The sequence below is a fragment of the Melanostigma gelatinosum genome (assembly GCF_949748355.1).
Source record: "Melanostigma gelatinosum genome assembly, chromosome: 3".
NCBI classification, from domain to species: domain Eukaryota; kingdom Metazoa; phylum Chordata; class Actinopteri; order Perciformes; family Zoarcidae; genus Melanostigma; species Melanostigma gelatinosum.
In genome coordinates, this window is record NC_136636.1 from 2,990,477 (window position 1) to 3,006,363 (window position 15,887).

The 15,887-nt window shown below is 46.1% G+C and overlaps 1 protein-coding gene across 1 annotated transcript in view; it reads right to left on the reverse strand.

The window, feature by feature from the left end:
• The window catches only part of LOC306775046 (sodium- and chloride-dependent taurine transporter-like), a 35,315-nt gene that overhangs the window by 7,058 nt on the left and 12,370 nt on the right, over positions 1 to 15,887 (reverse strand). Inside the window, exons 4-11 of the mRNA XM_079265257.1 lie at positions 12,612 to 12,700; positions 10,816 to 10,970; positions 9,979 to 10,111; positions 7,049 to 7,183; positions 6,737 to 6,840; positions 6,511 to 6,635; positions 3,561 to 3,673; positions 2,386 to 2,523 (exon numbers count right to left, since the gene is read on the reverse strand). Coding sequence (XP_079121383.1) covers positions 2,386 to 2,523; positions 3,561 to 3,673; positions 6,511 to 6,635; positions 6,737 to 6,840; positions 7,049 to 7,183; positions 9,979 to 10,111; positions 10,816 to 10,970; positions 12,612 to 12,700 — 992 coding nt within the window. The remainder of the gene's footprint in view (positions 1 to 2,385; positions 2,524 to 3,560; positions 3,674 to 6,510; positions 6,636 to 6,736; positions 6,841 to 7,048; positions 7,184 to 9,978; positions 10,112 to 10,815; positions 10,971 to 12,611; positions 12,701 to 15,887) is intronic.

Sequence of the window (15,887 nt, forward strand, 5' to 3'; positions counted from 1 at the left end):
CATGTGTTCCGAAGTTGACGATGTATCTCCATGTGTTCCGAAGTTGACGATGTTCCTCCATGTGTTCCGAAGTTGACGATGTTCCTCCATGAGTTCCGAAGTTGACGATGTTCCTCCATGTGTTCCGAAGTTGACGATGTTCCTCCATGTGTTCCGAAGTTGACGATGTTCCTCCATGTGTTCCGAAGTTGACGATGTATCTCCATGTGTTCCGAAGTTGACGATGTTCCTCCATGTGTTCCGAAGTTGACGATGTATCTCCATGTGTTCCGCAGTTGACGATGTATCTCCATGTGTTCCGAAGTTGACGATGTATCTCCATGTGTTCCGAAGTTGACGATGTTCCTCCATGTGTTCCGAAGTTGACGATGTTCCTCCATGTGTTCCGAAGTTGACGATGTTCCTCCATGTGTTCCGAAGTTGACGAGGTATCTCCATGTGTTCCGAAGTTGACGATGTTCCTCCATGTGTTCTGAAGTTGACGATGTTCCTCCATGTGTTCTGAAGTTGACGATGTATCTCCATGTGTTCTGAAGTTGACGATGTTCCTCCATGTGTTCTGAAGTTGACGATGTATCTCCATGTGTTCCGAAGTTGACGATGTTCCTCCATGTGTTCCGAAGTTGACGATGTATCTCCATGTGTTCCGAAGTTGACGATGTTCCTCCATGTGTTCCGAAGTTGACGATGTTCCTCCATGTGTTCCGAAGTTGACGATGTTCCTCCATGTGTTCCGAAGTTGACGATGTTCCTCCATGTGTTCCGAAGTTGACGATGTATCTCCATGTGTTCCGAAGTTGACGATGTTCCTCCATGTGTTCCGAAGTTGACGATGTTCCTCCATGTGTTCCGAAGTTGACGATGTTCCTCCATGTGTTCCGAAGTTGACGATGTTCCTCCATGTGTTCCGAAGTTGACGATGTTCCTCCATGTGTTCCGAAGTTGACGATGTTCCTCCATGTGTTCCGAAGTTGACGATGCTCCTCCATGTGTTCCGAAGTTGACGATGTTCCTCCATGTGTTCTGAAGTTGACGATGTATCTCCATGTGTTCTGAAGTTGACAATGTTCCGCCATGTGTTCTGAAGTTGACGATGTATCTCCATGTGTTCTGAAGTTGACGATGTTCCTCCATGTGTTCTGAAGTTGACGATGTATCTCCATGTGTTCTGAAGTTGACGATGCTCCTCCATGTGTTCCGAAGTTGACGATGTTCCTCCATGTGTTCTGAAGTTGACGATGTATCTCCATGTGTTCTGAAGTTGACAATGTTCCGCCATGTGTTCTGAAGTTGACGATGTATCTCCATGTGTTCTGAAGTTGACGATGTATCTCCATGTGTTCTGAAGTTGACGATGTATCTCCATGTGTTCTGAAGTTGACGATGTTCCTCCATGTGTTCTGAAGTTGACGATGCTCCTCCATGTGTTCTGAAGTTGAGATGTTCCTCCATGTGTTCTGAAGTTGACGATGTATCTCCATGTGTTCTGAAGTTGACAATGTTCCTCCATGTGTTCTGAAGTTGACGATGTTCCTCCATGTGTTCCGAAGTTGACGAGGTTCCTCCATGTGTTCCGAAGTTGACGAGGTTCCTCCATGTGTTCCGAAGTTGACGAGGTTCCTCCATGTGTTCCGAAGTTGACGATGTTCCTCCATGTGTTCCGAAGTTGACGATGTTCCTCCATGTGTTCCGAAGTTGACGATGTTCCTCCATGTGTTCCGAAGTTGACGATGTTCCTCCATGTGTTCCGAAGTTGACGATGTTCCTCCATGTGTTCCGAAGTTGACGATGTTCCTCCATGTGTTCTGCTCAACGGAGCCTTTGTTAAGCTCCACCCACATCAAGCTGTCAGCCCACCCATCACTCACTCACTCCCCACATAGATACCGTCTAACTCTTTGGTAAAGTATTCTGAGACAGGAGCAGACAGAAGAGTCTACAGTACGTGTTTGAAGGATGTATCCAGGATGTCAAAGTGAAAAGATGTTTGAAGGATAAAGATAGAAGCTAAAGCTACGGATCAGAGTAACAGAGAACCTCCTCATCACCTGGAGATCAGGACAGAACACAATGAACTGAAGGAACAACTCTGTTCCTCTGTATTCACTGTTACACTCATTAAAGAGCAAGAGTACACATTCAGTATACCTTCAGTGGCTAGCGTAGCATAGAGGTGCTAACTCTAGTACGTGATAGTTCGGGTGAATGTACTCTGCTAATGTTCGCTGCACAGGTTTCTACGTAGAAACGTTACGTTTCAGAACCTTTTATCTGCTTCAACTCTGCGGGTAACGAGTATCACTAAGAAGGCTTTACACGCCGGGCCATTGGCCAGTCTGCCTTCGAGGGGCGGGACCCTGTTTTTTCCTTTAATAGTGTTATTACCTTGGTAACCATGGTGAGTCCAAGCAGGTAGCTGATGCTGCAGATGATAGCGATGAAGATCTCTCTGCGGTAACCCTTCCTTAGGAAGGATGGATACAGATCCACCAGTGATGTGATCTGCCCTTCCACCTCCACAAACTGCACACACACACACACACACACACACACACACACACACACACACAGCGGTGGGATTACAGAAAAACAGGATGATAGCACCGGCAGCATGGCCTGCCATCTATACAAACAGCACGCTTTGAATCTATTGGTCAATAAACGCATCGCTGATGTTTCATGACAGGATCGACTTCTCTCGGGTCTGAATTTGGCTGAAGCAGCTTTAAATGAATTTACTCCGGGACGGTTGATGATGTTCAGGATGTGTGGGTCGATGGCTGCACGTGAAGAAGTGAGGAATACTTTCTGCCGTTTTCTTTTTTAACGCTGTGACACAAAGTGGAGTCTATGAGTCCAATCGATCCTCAGTTGATCTTGATTGTAATATTTATCACTGTTTTGACAATCAAATGATCGTTAAAAGTAATTTTTTTATGCAAAAATGGCAGAAAGTGCTGTTCAGCCTCTCAAATCAGGAGGTTTCCCTGCTCTTCTGTTTTTTATGATATTAAACTGAATTTTGGAACAAACAAACATTTAAAGACATCACCTTGGAGTCTCATTATTTGACCAAAACGATTCATTGATTCATCTCTACAATAATCAGTCATCTTTAACTCAATGAATCGTTGCTATGATGAGTGTTGTTTCTTTTGTTAAAAAGTTTATTGAAAAAAAAAAAATTGTTTTTTGTTTGCCTTGAAATTCAAATGCACAGAAACAGAGATTTTCATATTCCACCAAGAAATAAAATACACTGCAGGAGGCGTTTTAAACTCCCGTAAAGAGTAAATGGACTGTACTCGTATCGAGCTCGTCTTCCGACCACTTGAACACTACATGTACTACGCTGACGGCGGAGGCTACCATGCAAGGGATCCGCCGACCCTCTGATTGAATGACGACCGTGCTCCACCACTGACACACAGTCGCCCCACAGAGTCTGAGCACAGGCGTCTACTGTCGGCCAGCGTTGTGCTCGTGGGAACCTCAGTAACGTCCGTTTGCGAGTGCCATCACTTCCTTTACACAGTGTGAGAGTTGGTGTCTCCGCTAACCTGACTGTCAAGGCCAAGCAGCAGCAGCATGATGAAGAAGAGCACTGCCCAGACTGTGGGGAAGGGCATCATGGATACAGCCTTGGGGTAGGCAATGAACGCCAGGCCAGGACCTGCAGAGGAAGGGGGAGGGGGGGCGGGGCAAGAGCAGACAGAGGGGGGTGGGGGGGAGGCAACATTAGTATCGCGATAAGATGATCTGATCTGCCTCCCTGTGGGAAGAAAACGCCCCAAACAATGGAGATGCAAAACCAGACGTGAATGCATGATCAACCCTGGACTACAATACTGCTCATAGTTGTGTATTTATATGTAGCTACATTTTGCCAAAACAATAGGTATTAATAAGTGTGTCACACATCTTTACTTACCTGTTACTTCACTTGGTATGACACATCACTACATGGTGATATAACAGAGTGTAATATGTGATGTGAATTATTCTGCACCTCTGTGGGAGTCATGAGGCCGTAGATCATTGTGGATCATTCTGAGATATTGAACCTATGTATGCTCGATTCACTTTCCTGGGCGTCTGAATGAGTCAACTTCTAGAAAAGGTAAACCAAGTGCAACTTGTTGTTTTAAATCTCATTTCGTTTTTAAGTATGTCAACACCTACACCACTCTAGCCATTCTGCATCCCTGACTGAAGTAGGCATGATCCTCTCTACGAGGAATGCAAAATGGCCGTAGCAAAACAGCAGCAGATGCAAACTTGTATGTCAAATAAAAAGCAATGGCTTTTTTTTTTTTTTTTTTTGTAGTTAAGAGGTTTAATTTGACGTTGACGCCACTTCACATTGGGAACTGTAAAACAGAAGATAAGAAACAGGGAAGCAGCTGTAACAGCAACACAGCATTGCAGCTGATGGCAAGATACGGAAATATGTTCCGTTTTTTGTTGCAAAATATGACAAGGCATCCAACCAAACACCGCGTTGACTCGAAAAATAGGACCAACTTCCATTCTCTGAGAGAGGAAATGCTAGCAAGTATATTAAATCATGAAATCCACATCAGACAGTCTGATTAATCACTACTTGAAAAAAACATAAAGTACTACAAATCGAAGCCTAAAGATATACTTTTCTTTTTGATCTTGGGTCAACAGAAGTCACTGTAAGCTCTCGTGCATCAAGCAGTTGCAGTTAAGGCGGACCTGCTTGTGATGCACTTTGAATAATTCTATCCTTGTGCTCGTTGCACACGTCTAGTTGGTCTGAGATGGACTTCTATTCTCTGGTAACCTGTGGAGCATCAACCCACTCGCCAAACACAACGTTGATATTGGATAATTCTGCTAAAAATTCATTCGGCTCTGGATGTAAATTGGAGACTACAGAATTGTCCAATATTCGTATCGACTGGGCTGGCAGCATGGACAGTGTTTGAAGTTTTTAATTTGCTTTTGGTCTCGGGGGTAATAGATGAAGACTGGGTCTCACGTAAGCATTTGACGTCATTGTAATCAGCAAAAATGACAAGTTTGTGTCTAATTTGATGTCAAACAAGATGTCTTCTGTCTTAATATGTCACCTTAACGTAGCAGAAACAAGTACAATCCAGAGAAGAGGAGATTCAAACTTTCCAAACAACAGCTGTCACGTCTCTGTTGGTGTGTTACCGCCTTTCTTTGAGGGAAATCTTGAGTGTATTTTTAAAGAAAGAGCCGACGTTCATCTTTCATCCGCTTTGGGATGTGAAAAACAAGCATTTATGAAATCCTTGTGCGATTATGTCGGAAAACTCGGCAGGACTTCCAGCTTGAAATAGCCTGTTTGTGTCTCCACACAAAGACAACGGTTGCATTTGCAGCCTCATAAAGTATTTATCAATCTGTATATGCTGTAATAGATATGCTGTAAGGCCATGGACGTGATGCTGGGTACCGATGGAAACCCCTTTGCTTTTTTAACTGTGATACAGTCTTCTCTAACTGTGCTGACATGTTCAGTAGTTCATGTTAGCCGTGGGTTTTCATGGTTTTGGGCCCTAACATGAATTACAAAAAGAGGAAGTTGCCGGTTCTAGAAAAAATTTACTTTCGTAGAAACAACGAAGAATACCACATGCCAATGTGTCACTGCGATAGAGAGGAACCGCAGCAATGGGGATGTCAGTCAATGATGAGCAACAACACTGGTTTTAAAACGCTGCAGTGCTCCACGGTACAGCAGCCATGCCCCTAGTGGACACCAGGGGAACTGCATGTTTTTGCTCCAAAGGCCAAACTTGAGAAAATAGTAAAAAAATACAATCTTGAAGGTAGGGACTTAAATAAAAGACTGCTGTAATAGAATACATTATTTAATGCGCTAACGGCCGTGGAATCAAACATGTTTGTATTATTATTGATTGGGTATTAATGGGGACTGAGTGTCAGTGTTGTAACTACAGAGTTTATAATAGACTTATTATAGGAGCTGAGGTTGAATTTCAAAAATTAGAAAAAAAAACAACTCACACCACTGCCAAAATGTATGCCATATGCATAAACACAGCCAAAATGATTGAACAATTCTCCGTTATGAGGCACAAGGGTTAAGCTGGCACACTGTCGCAGCATGCACCGTATCATAATATGGCTCGTTCTGAGCGTAAGATAATCTGTTGACGTCCCTCAATGTCTCCTTCTCTTGAAAACTATTTTTCCCAACACCTTTCTATCTGAGCCCTCATACATCCAACTTGCTTTCCTTCAAATGATGCGCTAACAAACTGATCAGATGTTCATATTTGCTCACATTCTGCTTTTGTCAAGTAGTGTTTGATTGCGGAAACTTCCATATTCCGATGCCGTCATTTGTAATTTGTCAAGGAATCCATTTAATACCAAGTTCAATTCGTTTGGGATTCGTTGCTGTTTGTCTTTGTCATCACTGTTGTTTAATTTGTTAACCAGGAAGCAGCGCCCACCATCACTGCCGCCTTTACAGAACCCTCGTACCTGACTCTGCCACATCAGCAATGTCCACCCCTTGCTCTTGTGCCATGAAGCCCAGGACGGAAAATATTGCGAAGCCAGACACAAAACTGGTACCACTGTTGAGGGCTCCCAGCAGCAAACAGTCCCTATGTCACACATATGTCATGAGGAGGATTTGTTAATGAACACACAAGGACTCCCCTCTCTCCCCTACCGCTAAGCCCCTCACTGACAACTGATGCCTCACCTGTAGCAGTTGTATTTGTACTTGTTGTAGCTCCCCAAGGAAGTCATGGCACCCAAACAGATGGCGTAGGAGAAGAAGATCTGGGTGCCGGCGTCAATCCACACCTGTGAAGTAGAGGGACGGAAAGGCTGAGGCCTGCTGCTGAGGGGAAGCACTGGGCACGAGTGATGCACGGAGAGGCTGGAGGGGGAACACTAGCCGTGTTTCCATATGATCGTCGAGCTCATTTTAAGTCAAGTTGTTGGTCAAAAGTTGGCACTGTAGGCTACACGGAGATGTTCTTTTTCACTCAGGCAGCACAGGGGCACCTACCTCTGGGTCCTTCAGACGAGCGAGGTCAGGGTACAGGTAGAACACGATGCCAGCAGAAGCACCCGGCAGTGTCACGCCACGAATCAACAGCACAATGAGCATGACGAAGGGGAACGTGGCGGTGATGTAGACCACCTGTGGCAGATCACAATACAGGAAGACAAGGTCACACATGACGGAAAGACTCGGAATCCTGCAGTTGCTATGATTCTACAGGGGAAGGCTGTGCCTCACTTCAGCTTTATCAATGGTCCGGCTTGGCCACGACATGATTGTTAACTTGTTGGTATGTCAGCTAATATCTTTGTTTGACGAACGTGTGAACTCCTGGCAGCTGCTCTTGGATTATCACGAGCACAGACGACAGGCCGTCCCTTAAATCAATAGCAGCGTATCAGTGTCCGCTGCTGGAGAGCGGTGACCACACTTGGCCTTGCAGCACTGGCTTTATTACAGGAGTTACAACTTGGAACGACCAGAGAGCATCAATCAGGCCAGACCAATCGATAAACAGCAGTCTGAGAAGGATCGAGCTGCCTCTAGTCTCGGGCGTGTTGTTGCTGTTGCTGTTGAAAAAAGGTCTGATAAGTTCCCTTTATGCAGTTATCCAGTCGGCTACATCCATCCTGCAATACTGTACAAAGCAATGATTCTCATCAAGCTGTCAAAAGGAGACGTATGCGTACTGATACAGAATGTTTCTCTTACATTTAGATTGCTTGTATCAGGAAATAAGGAATAATTGCAGTAAGGACATGTTTGGGATTTCTTTTGAAGTGTGCCCGTTACATAGTGTGTCCAGATAAGAGCACTGACAAATGTGTTTTTACTGTTGAACTTAAACAGTTGTAAAAGAGTCTGAAAGTCAGGTGACACATTTATGCTGCTGGGTTTGGGAGAACCCGATAATGTCCTGTTCTTCCTCTTGAGAACCATTGCAACCTAAATGTTGGCGCAACTAAAACTCAGTCTTTTAATTACTCTGATTCCATTTCTGTTTCATTAAACGGAGAAAGAATGGATTCAGACCGTCAACATTGCGAGCACACACATTTGCCTCCGCCTCAGCCTCAAACAGGCCTTCAGAGAAACTTGCATTTCCCTGAACTCAGTGTGAACATAGCCTGTTGTTGTCTTGGTCAGACTGCAGTTAAAAATAGAAGAACAAAGTCATATGAGCATCACCCTGTCAGGGTTCCCGGCAGTCATTATGAAAGCGGGTAATTCATTCGTGCATTTACTTTAAGTTCAGCAAGTTCAAGAGGAACAAACTCTTGTTCCTCTTGATTAACAGCGCAAAACACAACGAGTCACGATGAAAACATTGTTGGGGTCTGGCGCCACCTCCTGGCTGGCTGAGGCCCTCACATGTGTCTCCCCTCTTCACAAGCTGACCTGAGGTCTGATCCTCGCCCCCTCGGGAGATGACCACACCTCCCGCCTTCAGCCACCGCTGAAGCGGACGCTTCATTGGCCGAAAAGCACGCTCCCGCTGTGCGTGCAGGCCCGCTTATAAGCGCCGACGCAGTGAAAATCGGTCTATTCGCTCTGGACTCCCGTCCGGCCTCTAAGAAGAACCACAGAGGACCCGATCGACCTCACCCCTCTCTCTGCAGCGAGCCGGGCCGAAACCGCAGCCGCTCACCAGCGACGCCGAAAGAAGCAGCCGCTTCACGCCTTTTTTTTTTCTTCTGGAGTAAGGAAAACCATTCATTGACAAACACTCTACAACGTTGCAACGAAGCGTCTCAAAGTAAGAGTCACGGTGTCTGGGCGTAGCTTAGCTTAAATCAACCTAAGTTTAATTCAGGACATTCATTCATATGTTATTATTCCCGTGTTTTTGTCGTGTTAAGTCATTGTTTTGGTTTTGCTGAGAGATTGCGCAATCGTCGACGGAGCTCAGAGGCCCGTCGTACTGTGCGCTTCCTGTTTGACTGTTGTTTTGGGATTATTTGATTTCATTTTGTTCTTGCTATTTCCTTGAATCGATTCTGTGAGTGAAGTGTGGAAACGCGACGATCGGGCATAAGTGTCGTCAGTTTGCGACGCGACAACGGCAACTTGTGTGAGATACGATCGGCGATCCTCATTTTCACTACAACGCGACATCGCACACAGAAACTCAGATTCCTCTCTCTGCCCTTTCATTCCTCTTGGTTTCCGTAACTTGCACACACATAGAGCTCCGGATTGTGAGTGAAACTCTCACCTATTGTTCCAACACATGTGCTCACACACACGTGATTACATACCGCTGACCATTTTGTCGAAGTCACTCGACTCCGCCATCTGGTGGTAGGTTTTAGCTGTAGTCTTTAAAGCCCCTCCCCTTTTACACACGTGACTACACGCTGACTCCCACTGCGCCATCTTTGTAGTCTTTAGCTGTAGTTTTAAGACCCCCCCTTCCTTTTCACACACATAGGGCCCACACACACACACACATACTTGTATTACATACATCCTCACCCATTTTATTCATTTGTTTAGATATTAGGCACATAAAGTTGTATGATAGCGTTGTTGGTTGTGATATTAATTGATCTGATCACTTGTTATTTTGATTGAATAAACTCTGTTATATTTTAAAGAGCAGTCGTTTGTGATTACTTGTGCATATGTGTGTAATAAGATCTGGATGTAGTGGCCCGTGTACGAACTTAACCCTTCACTGTCACTGAATGTGTAGTCGCACCCGACTATTGACATTACGAGTGGCCGCTGATCATGAGACTTAGTTTATCGTTTGGTTATTAGTCCCTGTTTACAGGGTGGTGCCCCGTTGTTATTAACAATCATTAATAATTGTTACTGACATTAATAATTCTATTGATGTCAAGAATTCAGTTTCTCAAATGCTGATAACCCAAACACGACCCTCTACGTTCCCAACAACATGAATACAGGACAGTACGGGATGTGTTCACCTTGCCAGTGGTCTTCACTCCCTTCCAGATGCAGAAGAAGCAGATGACCCAGACGAGCAGCAGACACAGAGCCAGGTCCCATTTGACAGGACCGATTTCCTCGATGCCATTGGAGATACCCAGCACGTTATGTCTGCAGCAGGAACAGGAAAGCTCTGTTACGGTACAACTCAGTCACAGCACTATGATCTCAGCGGTTTCAAATGAATCAAGAGGTATCACACACGAGGGAAAGTCTTTGTGGCGGTAATGAGGAAATAACTGATGTTTGAACTACTTCCTGTGTCCTATGGAGAGATGAACAGGTTTTCTTTGGCACTACCTAAGAACCCTTTCGTCTTTGACGGTTATTCCAAATGTGTCCGGGTCGCTTTATAGTCACTCTGACTGCCAGCCAATCAGATCAAAGCCAAACAAAGCCTCTGAATTAAAGTTCCTTAATGTCTGGCCTTGATGAGTTCAAGTAAACGGGGGCCGCGACTAACAACAGAACAGCTTCCTCCCGAACATGTGCCAAAAACACGCCCGCCGCTTCCGTCTTCGAGTCCGTACAAGAGACGAGAGAGTGTAGAGGAGTGCTACACCCGGCCTCCAAATGCTCATTGTGTGGTGGAAGTATTCCTTTCACTATAGTCTGACTCGTGGATGTAGACTGTGGGTATAACCTGCCCCCCCACCCCCCCACCCCCACCCCCTTCTGTTATCTACACTATCTATTTGGAGAGGGCACCATCACTGCATCCTGTGCTTAGTACCACCCGAGACAGTTGTGATTGGTTTAAAGAAATACAAGCGTTTTGTTCCTCTATAGCAGAATGACTCTCTTATGTAACTCACTCCCAGAACTCGGTGACGGGGGAGGTGAAGTTGGATAAGTTGGTGGCGTTGGCAGCCAGCCAGAGGGATTTGTTCTTGCGGTAGGTGTCCTCGATGCAGCGGCCGGTGTTCCAGGGCTGATTGCACTTGGCCCAGGGCAGCTCCGGCTGAAAACACTGGAACCAGCAAAGAAGAAGCAGAAGTTATGTTGGAGGACGGCTTTGGGACGTGAACAGAAGCGCCGCTCTTTGCTTCAAGTTTGCCGGAATTTTCCAATTGGTCTCTTTCAATACTACGTTACATGTTGTTTTACAACACAGAGATTACACGTTCATGATGTCTACTTTGCTCTGTTCCCCTCACAAATGCAACATCACAAACCATTCTGCTGTAGGCAGACTGAACTGATATCTGTTTTAACCGATTACACACACATGCACTGTTTGTGAGCGAGCCAAGATGAGCTGTGAAGTTATTGATTTGAATTCTGCACGCTTTGACCTGATACACCAACAAACACACGCCTACACATACATTATGTACGCTCAAACGCTACCTTTTTCAAGTGAGAGAGAGAGAGAGAGAGAGCGAGAGAGAGCGAGAGAGAGAGAGAGAGCGAGAGAGAGCGAGAGAGAGAGAGAGAGAGAGAGCGAGAGAGAGCGAGAGAGAGAGCGAGAGAGAGAGCGAGAGAGAGAGCGAGAGAGCGAGAGAGTGAGTGAGAGAGAGAGCGAGAGCGAGAGAGAGAGCGAGAGAGCGAGAGAGTGAGAGAGAGTGAGAGAGAGAGCGAGAGAGAGAGAGAGTGAGAGAGAGAGAGAGAGCGAGACAGAGAGCGAGAGAGAGCGAGAGAGAGAGCGAGAGAGAGCGAGAGAGAGAGAGAGCGAGAGAGCGAGAGAGTGAGTGAGAGAGAGAGCGAGAGCGAGAGAGAGAGCGAGAGAGCGAGAGAGTGAGAGAGAGAGAGAGTGAGAGAGAGAGAGAGAGCGAGACAGAGAGCGAGAGAGAGCGAGAGAGAGCGAGAGAGAGAGAGAGAGCGAGAGAGAGCGAGAGAGAGAGAGAGAGAGAGAGAGAGAGAGAAAGCGAGAGAGAGAGCGAGAGAGAGAGCGAGAGAGAGAGCGAGAGAGCGAGAGAGTGAGTGAGAGAGAGAGCGAGAGCGAGAGAGAGCGAGAGAGAGAGCGAGAGAGAGCGAGAGAGAGAGCGAGAGAGCGAGAGAGAGCGAGAGAGAGAGCGAGAGAGCGAGAGAGCGAGAGAGAGAGCGAGAGAGAGCGAGAGAGAGCGAGAGAGAGAGCGAGAGAGCGAGCGAGAGCGAGCGAGAGAGAGCGAGAGAGAGCGAGAGAGAGCGAGAGAGAGCGAGAAAGAGAGAGAGCGAGCGAGCGAGCGAGAGAGAGCGAGAGAGAGAGCGAGAGAAGTGGATGGGTCAACAGATAACCTCTTGGAAAGACTGGGTCATTGTATTTGCTTTTGAAGAACATGTGAAACTGATGTTTTATTGGACTTCATTTATTTTTCCAAACAAAGGAGAGCTCGCTGAAGAACGATGTATTCCTTAAATGACAATGCTACGTTCTTCAGTCGATCAAAAGACGATGAATTTGCTCCTCACGGGTTTAACTCCATCACTCTTTAGGAAGTTATGATTGACCTTTTCTCAGCTATGCATTGCCCGTATACTACAACACTGACGCTCCTGCTAGCCAGTACGTAGAGGGTCAAGCATCAGAATGTCCTCATAAAATCCTTTCTTTATGATGGAAATGAAAGAGCTTCACTTTATTGCCATCAGAGTTGTTGTTGTTTTTTTTCAAATGTCTTCCCACACCTACCTGGAACAGGTAGTAGAGACCCCAAGCCAGGATGACAATGTAGTAGATATTCAGCAGGGACACGATCACAATGGAGGCGTAACCAATACCTGGAGGGAGGAGAGAGGGCAAAGTGAGGACACATGAAGACATCAACAGTCCAGCGAAATGGCAACTAAGGGTTCAAACATGACGACGAGATAGCATTCATTTATAAAAGTGAATAATGTCCGAAATTACTGCGTCATGTCTGTATTCCTCTGCCAACCAATCATGATGTAGTTTAACATCCATGTCTGTCCAACATGTCATCACTGACATTTCTTTTGTCCCCAAGTGAAGGACTGATGAACACCTTTGTTTGTACATTTCCCTTGAGATGCTGGCAGGATGATGCTTCTGTCTCCTCTGTGATGCTGTTCAAACCCCACACAGCTGTATTATATAATCTCTATAAGGCTACATCACATGGAGATGCGTTTGAAATTATGTGAATCTGATGCAACTGTGCAGCCGTCAAAAAGAAGCTTCACGAAATATAGAATGAGAAAAACTCAAAAGTCAGTTTTATCTTCTCGTGCATTCGGCCTACTCGAGGTCGACAGAAATATGTTTTAAATTATTTAACCTTCAGTGGTGTTACCCTGCTCTTAAATGTTGTTTGACGCGTCGGATCACACAGGAACAAGGATCTGTGTGTGTGTGTGTGTGTGTGTGTGTGTGTGTGTGTGTGTGTGTGTGTGTGTGTGTGTGTGTGTGTGTGCTCCTATTACACAAGCATAGAAAGAGAAGAAAATGGGAGCAGGAGTAGGAGTTGGGATTTGGGTCAAGATCTGAACATGGATTAGGTTTTAGGTAAGAGGTTAAGTAATGATTGTGGTTGTATAAGTATATTGGTGTGTGTGTGTGTGTGTGTGTATCAGTCAGCACACACCGCCGACAGAGGCCACTCATCCAAATGAATGTCCTTCAACGTCTAAAGCAAATCGATTTGAGAGTTGGTATTTCTGCGGGTCGAATTAAAACTATCTGGCTGCACTGATCTCATCGTTCTTCTGTTCGGAGTGGATCTGGACGGACGGGCTTCGCTCTCTGATTGTTGCTCTCGTGGTTTTTTCAATGAGCACAACACGAGACGTGGGCAGCAATTCAGATGTCTGGAACCACATGTCTCCATTCTCTTTCTCTCATTTCACATCAAAGCCATGATGCTTCATGAGCACGGCATTTATATTTCCAAAATCATGTTTACAAGAAAGGTCTAGAAGGGGCTCCTCTATCTACCGTGTCTCTTTCTCCCGCTCGCCTTTCTTGCTTTAATCCTTCTGATTTTCCATTCCCTTCATTCTATCTCCCCTTCTCCTTCTCTCTGTTTGTCTTCCCTTCATTCTGCCTACATTTTTTCCATGGCCTCCCTCCCTTCCTTCCTTTCTTTCTCCCTCTCGCTCCACCTTTAGTTCTCTCCACCTTTTTCCTCGTCTTCATCGATCCATCTCACGTCTCCTCTGGCTGATCTGCTTCTTTTCTTTCTCTCTCTCTCTCTGATGTGTTGCCGCGCTGTTGCCGTAGCAACGTGTGATTTGGGACACCCTGTACACCGTCTCAGGCGTGTGTGTGTGTGTGTGTGCGAGACGGCGGGGGGATAATGTGTCTGAAAGGAAGAAAGTGAATGTGAAAGCGAGAACAGCGGCACGAGTAAATAATTAAATGGAGATAATGAGACGGTTACGCGATAAAATTACCGAACTAAATGTACAAACCTCAGGTAAGATCAGAGGATGTTTATGTACGTTTAAACAAACACCGACGGAGAGCAGAAGAGATGGCGATGAATGCGTTAACCTTAATCAGCTGGCAGCGGACAGGAGGAGAGGGGGAGGTGAGAAGAACTGACGAGGGGAATGAACAAGGAGGGAAGGAAAGGAAGGAAGGAAGTATGATGGAGGAAGTGAAAGAGAAATAAAGGAGCGTCTGGGCAACACACACAAAAACGTGATTCACTCCGATGCCAGAAGTAAAATCGTGAAATACATCTCGGAACTCTAAAGCGTGCTTTCTCAGGAGAGAGGAGGTTTTCGCCGGAGAGCGAGGTGAGAGCCGGGGAAGGCTGGCGCTGAATAGAGGCCTCAGTGTGTCGGTGTACCAGTGCAGTGCCTGGTTGCCTGGTAACGGTTGCAGGGTAAAGTCTCGGCGCTCTGATTGGAGGAGAGTCTGGTGTGACTCAGCCTTATGTTGCACAGCCATTCCTCTGTGAAAAACAACAGAGGTCTGGAAAAATGTAAGCCCAGTAGTCGGGCAGGAGACGGCTGCTGATACCGGCCTCTCATCAGTCATCAGCGAGAGGCCGTGGGGGCGGGGCAGTGGGCAGAGCTATAAGTGGAGCTGACTAAAACATACCACAATTGGTTTAATCATCTAGTCCAGGGATTCCCAAAGTGGGGTGCGCGCACCCCTGGGGGTGCGCGAGCTGCCTCTAGGGGGTGCGCGAGAGGAAAAGTGTAATGGCGGTCTGATGGTGTAATAATATTAAATATTTAAAAAAAATGTAATTTTAATTTAAAAACTGTCAGGTGGGACATCTGAAGCTATCAGTCGTAAAAGAGGAGAGGGACAGAGAGAGAGAGAGGAATCGGAGGCGAGGGGAACGGAGAGGTGCAGCACAGACACATCGGGAGCACATCGGCCCATCGCGGAGTCAAGGTGAAAAAGAGGAAACGAGAGTGAGCATCAGACTGGGAAAAAAAGAGGAAATATGATGAAAAGTATCTGTGTCTGGGCTTCACTTGGATTGGCAACGCAGATTGCCCAAAGCCACAGTGCGTGGTGTGCAGTGAGGTTCTGGCTAACAGTCTGAAGCTCTTATTTACGTCACCACCTGAACACCAAGCATGCCAGTGCAAGTCAAAAGCCCCTTACATTGTTTATATCCAAATTGGAGGAGTTACAAAACAGCCAAAAACAACTGGAGTCTCATTCGTGTGTTGGGTCTATAAATGACGCACTACGGGCTTCATATCTGGTTACAGAATAGCGAGAAAGGGGCTACCGCACACAATCGCCGAAGACGTGAGCTTGCCAGCTGCCAGAGAGATGGTGGAATGTATGATTGGAGGGAAAGAAGCAAAACAGTTGGACATGATCCCGGTGTCCAACAACACTGTGTCGCGCCGCATCGATGCTTTGTCCGAAGACATCCTGGCTTCATTAGTCGCTCATTAATTGTAAATTAAATGTGACAATCTGCCTCTGAGCCTGTGCGTGTGTCCTCGCATCCTGATTGCTCTTTAAAAGTGACGC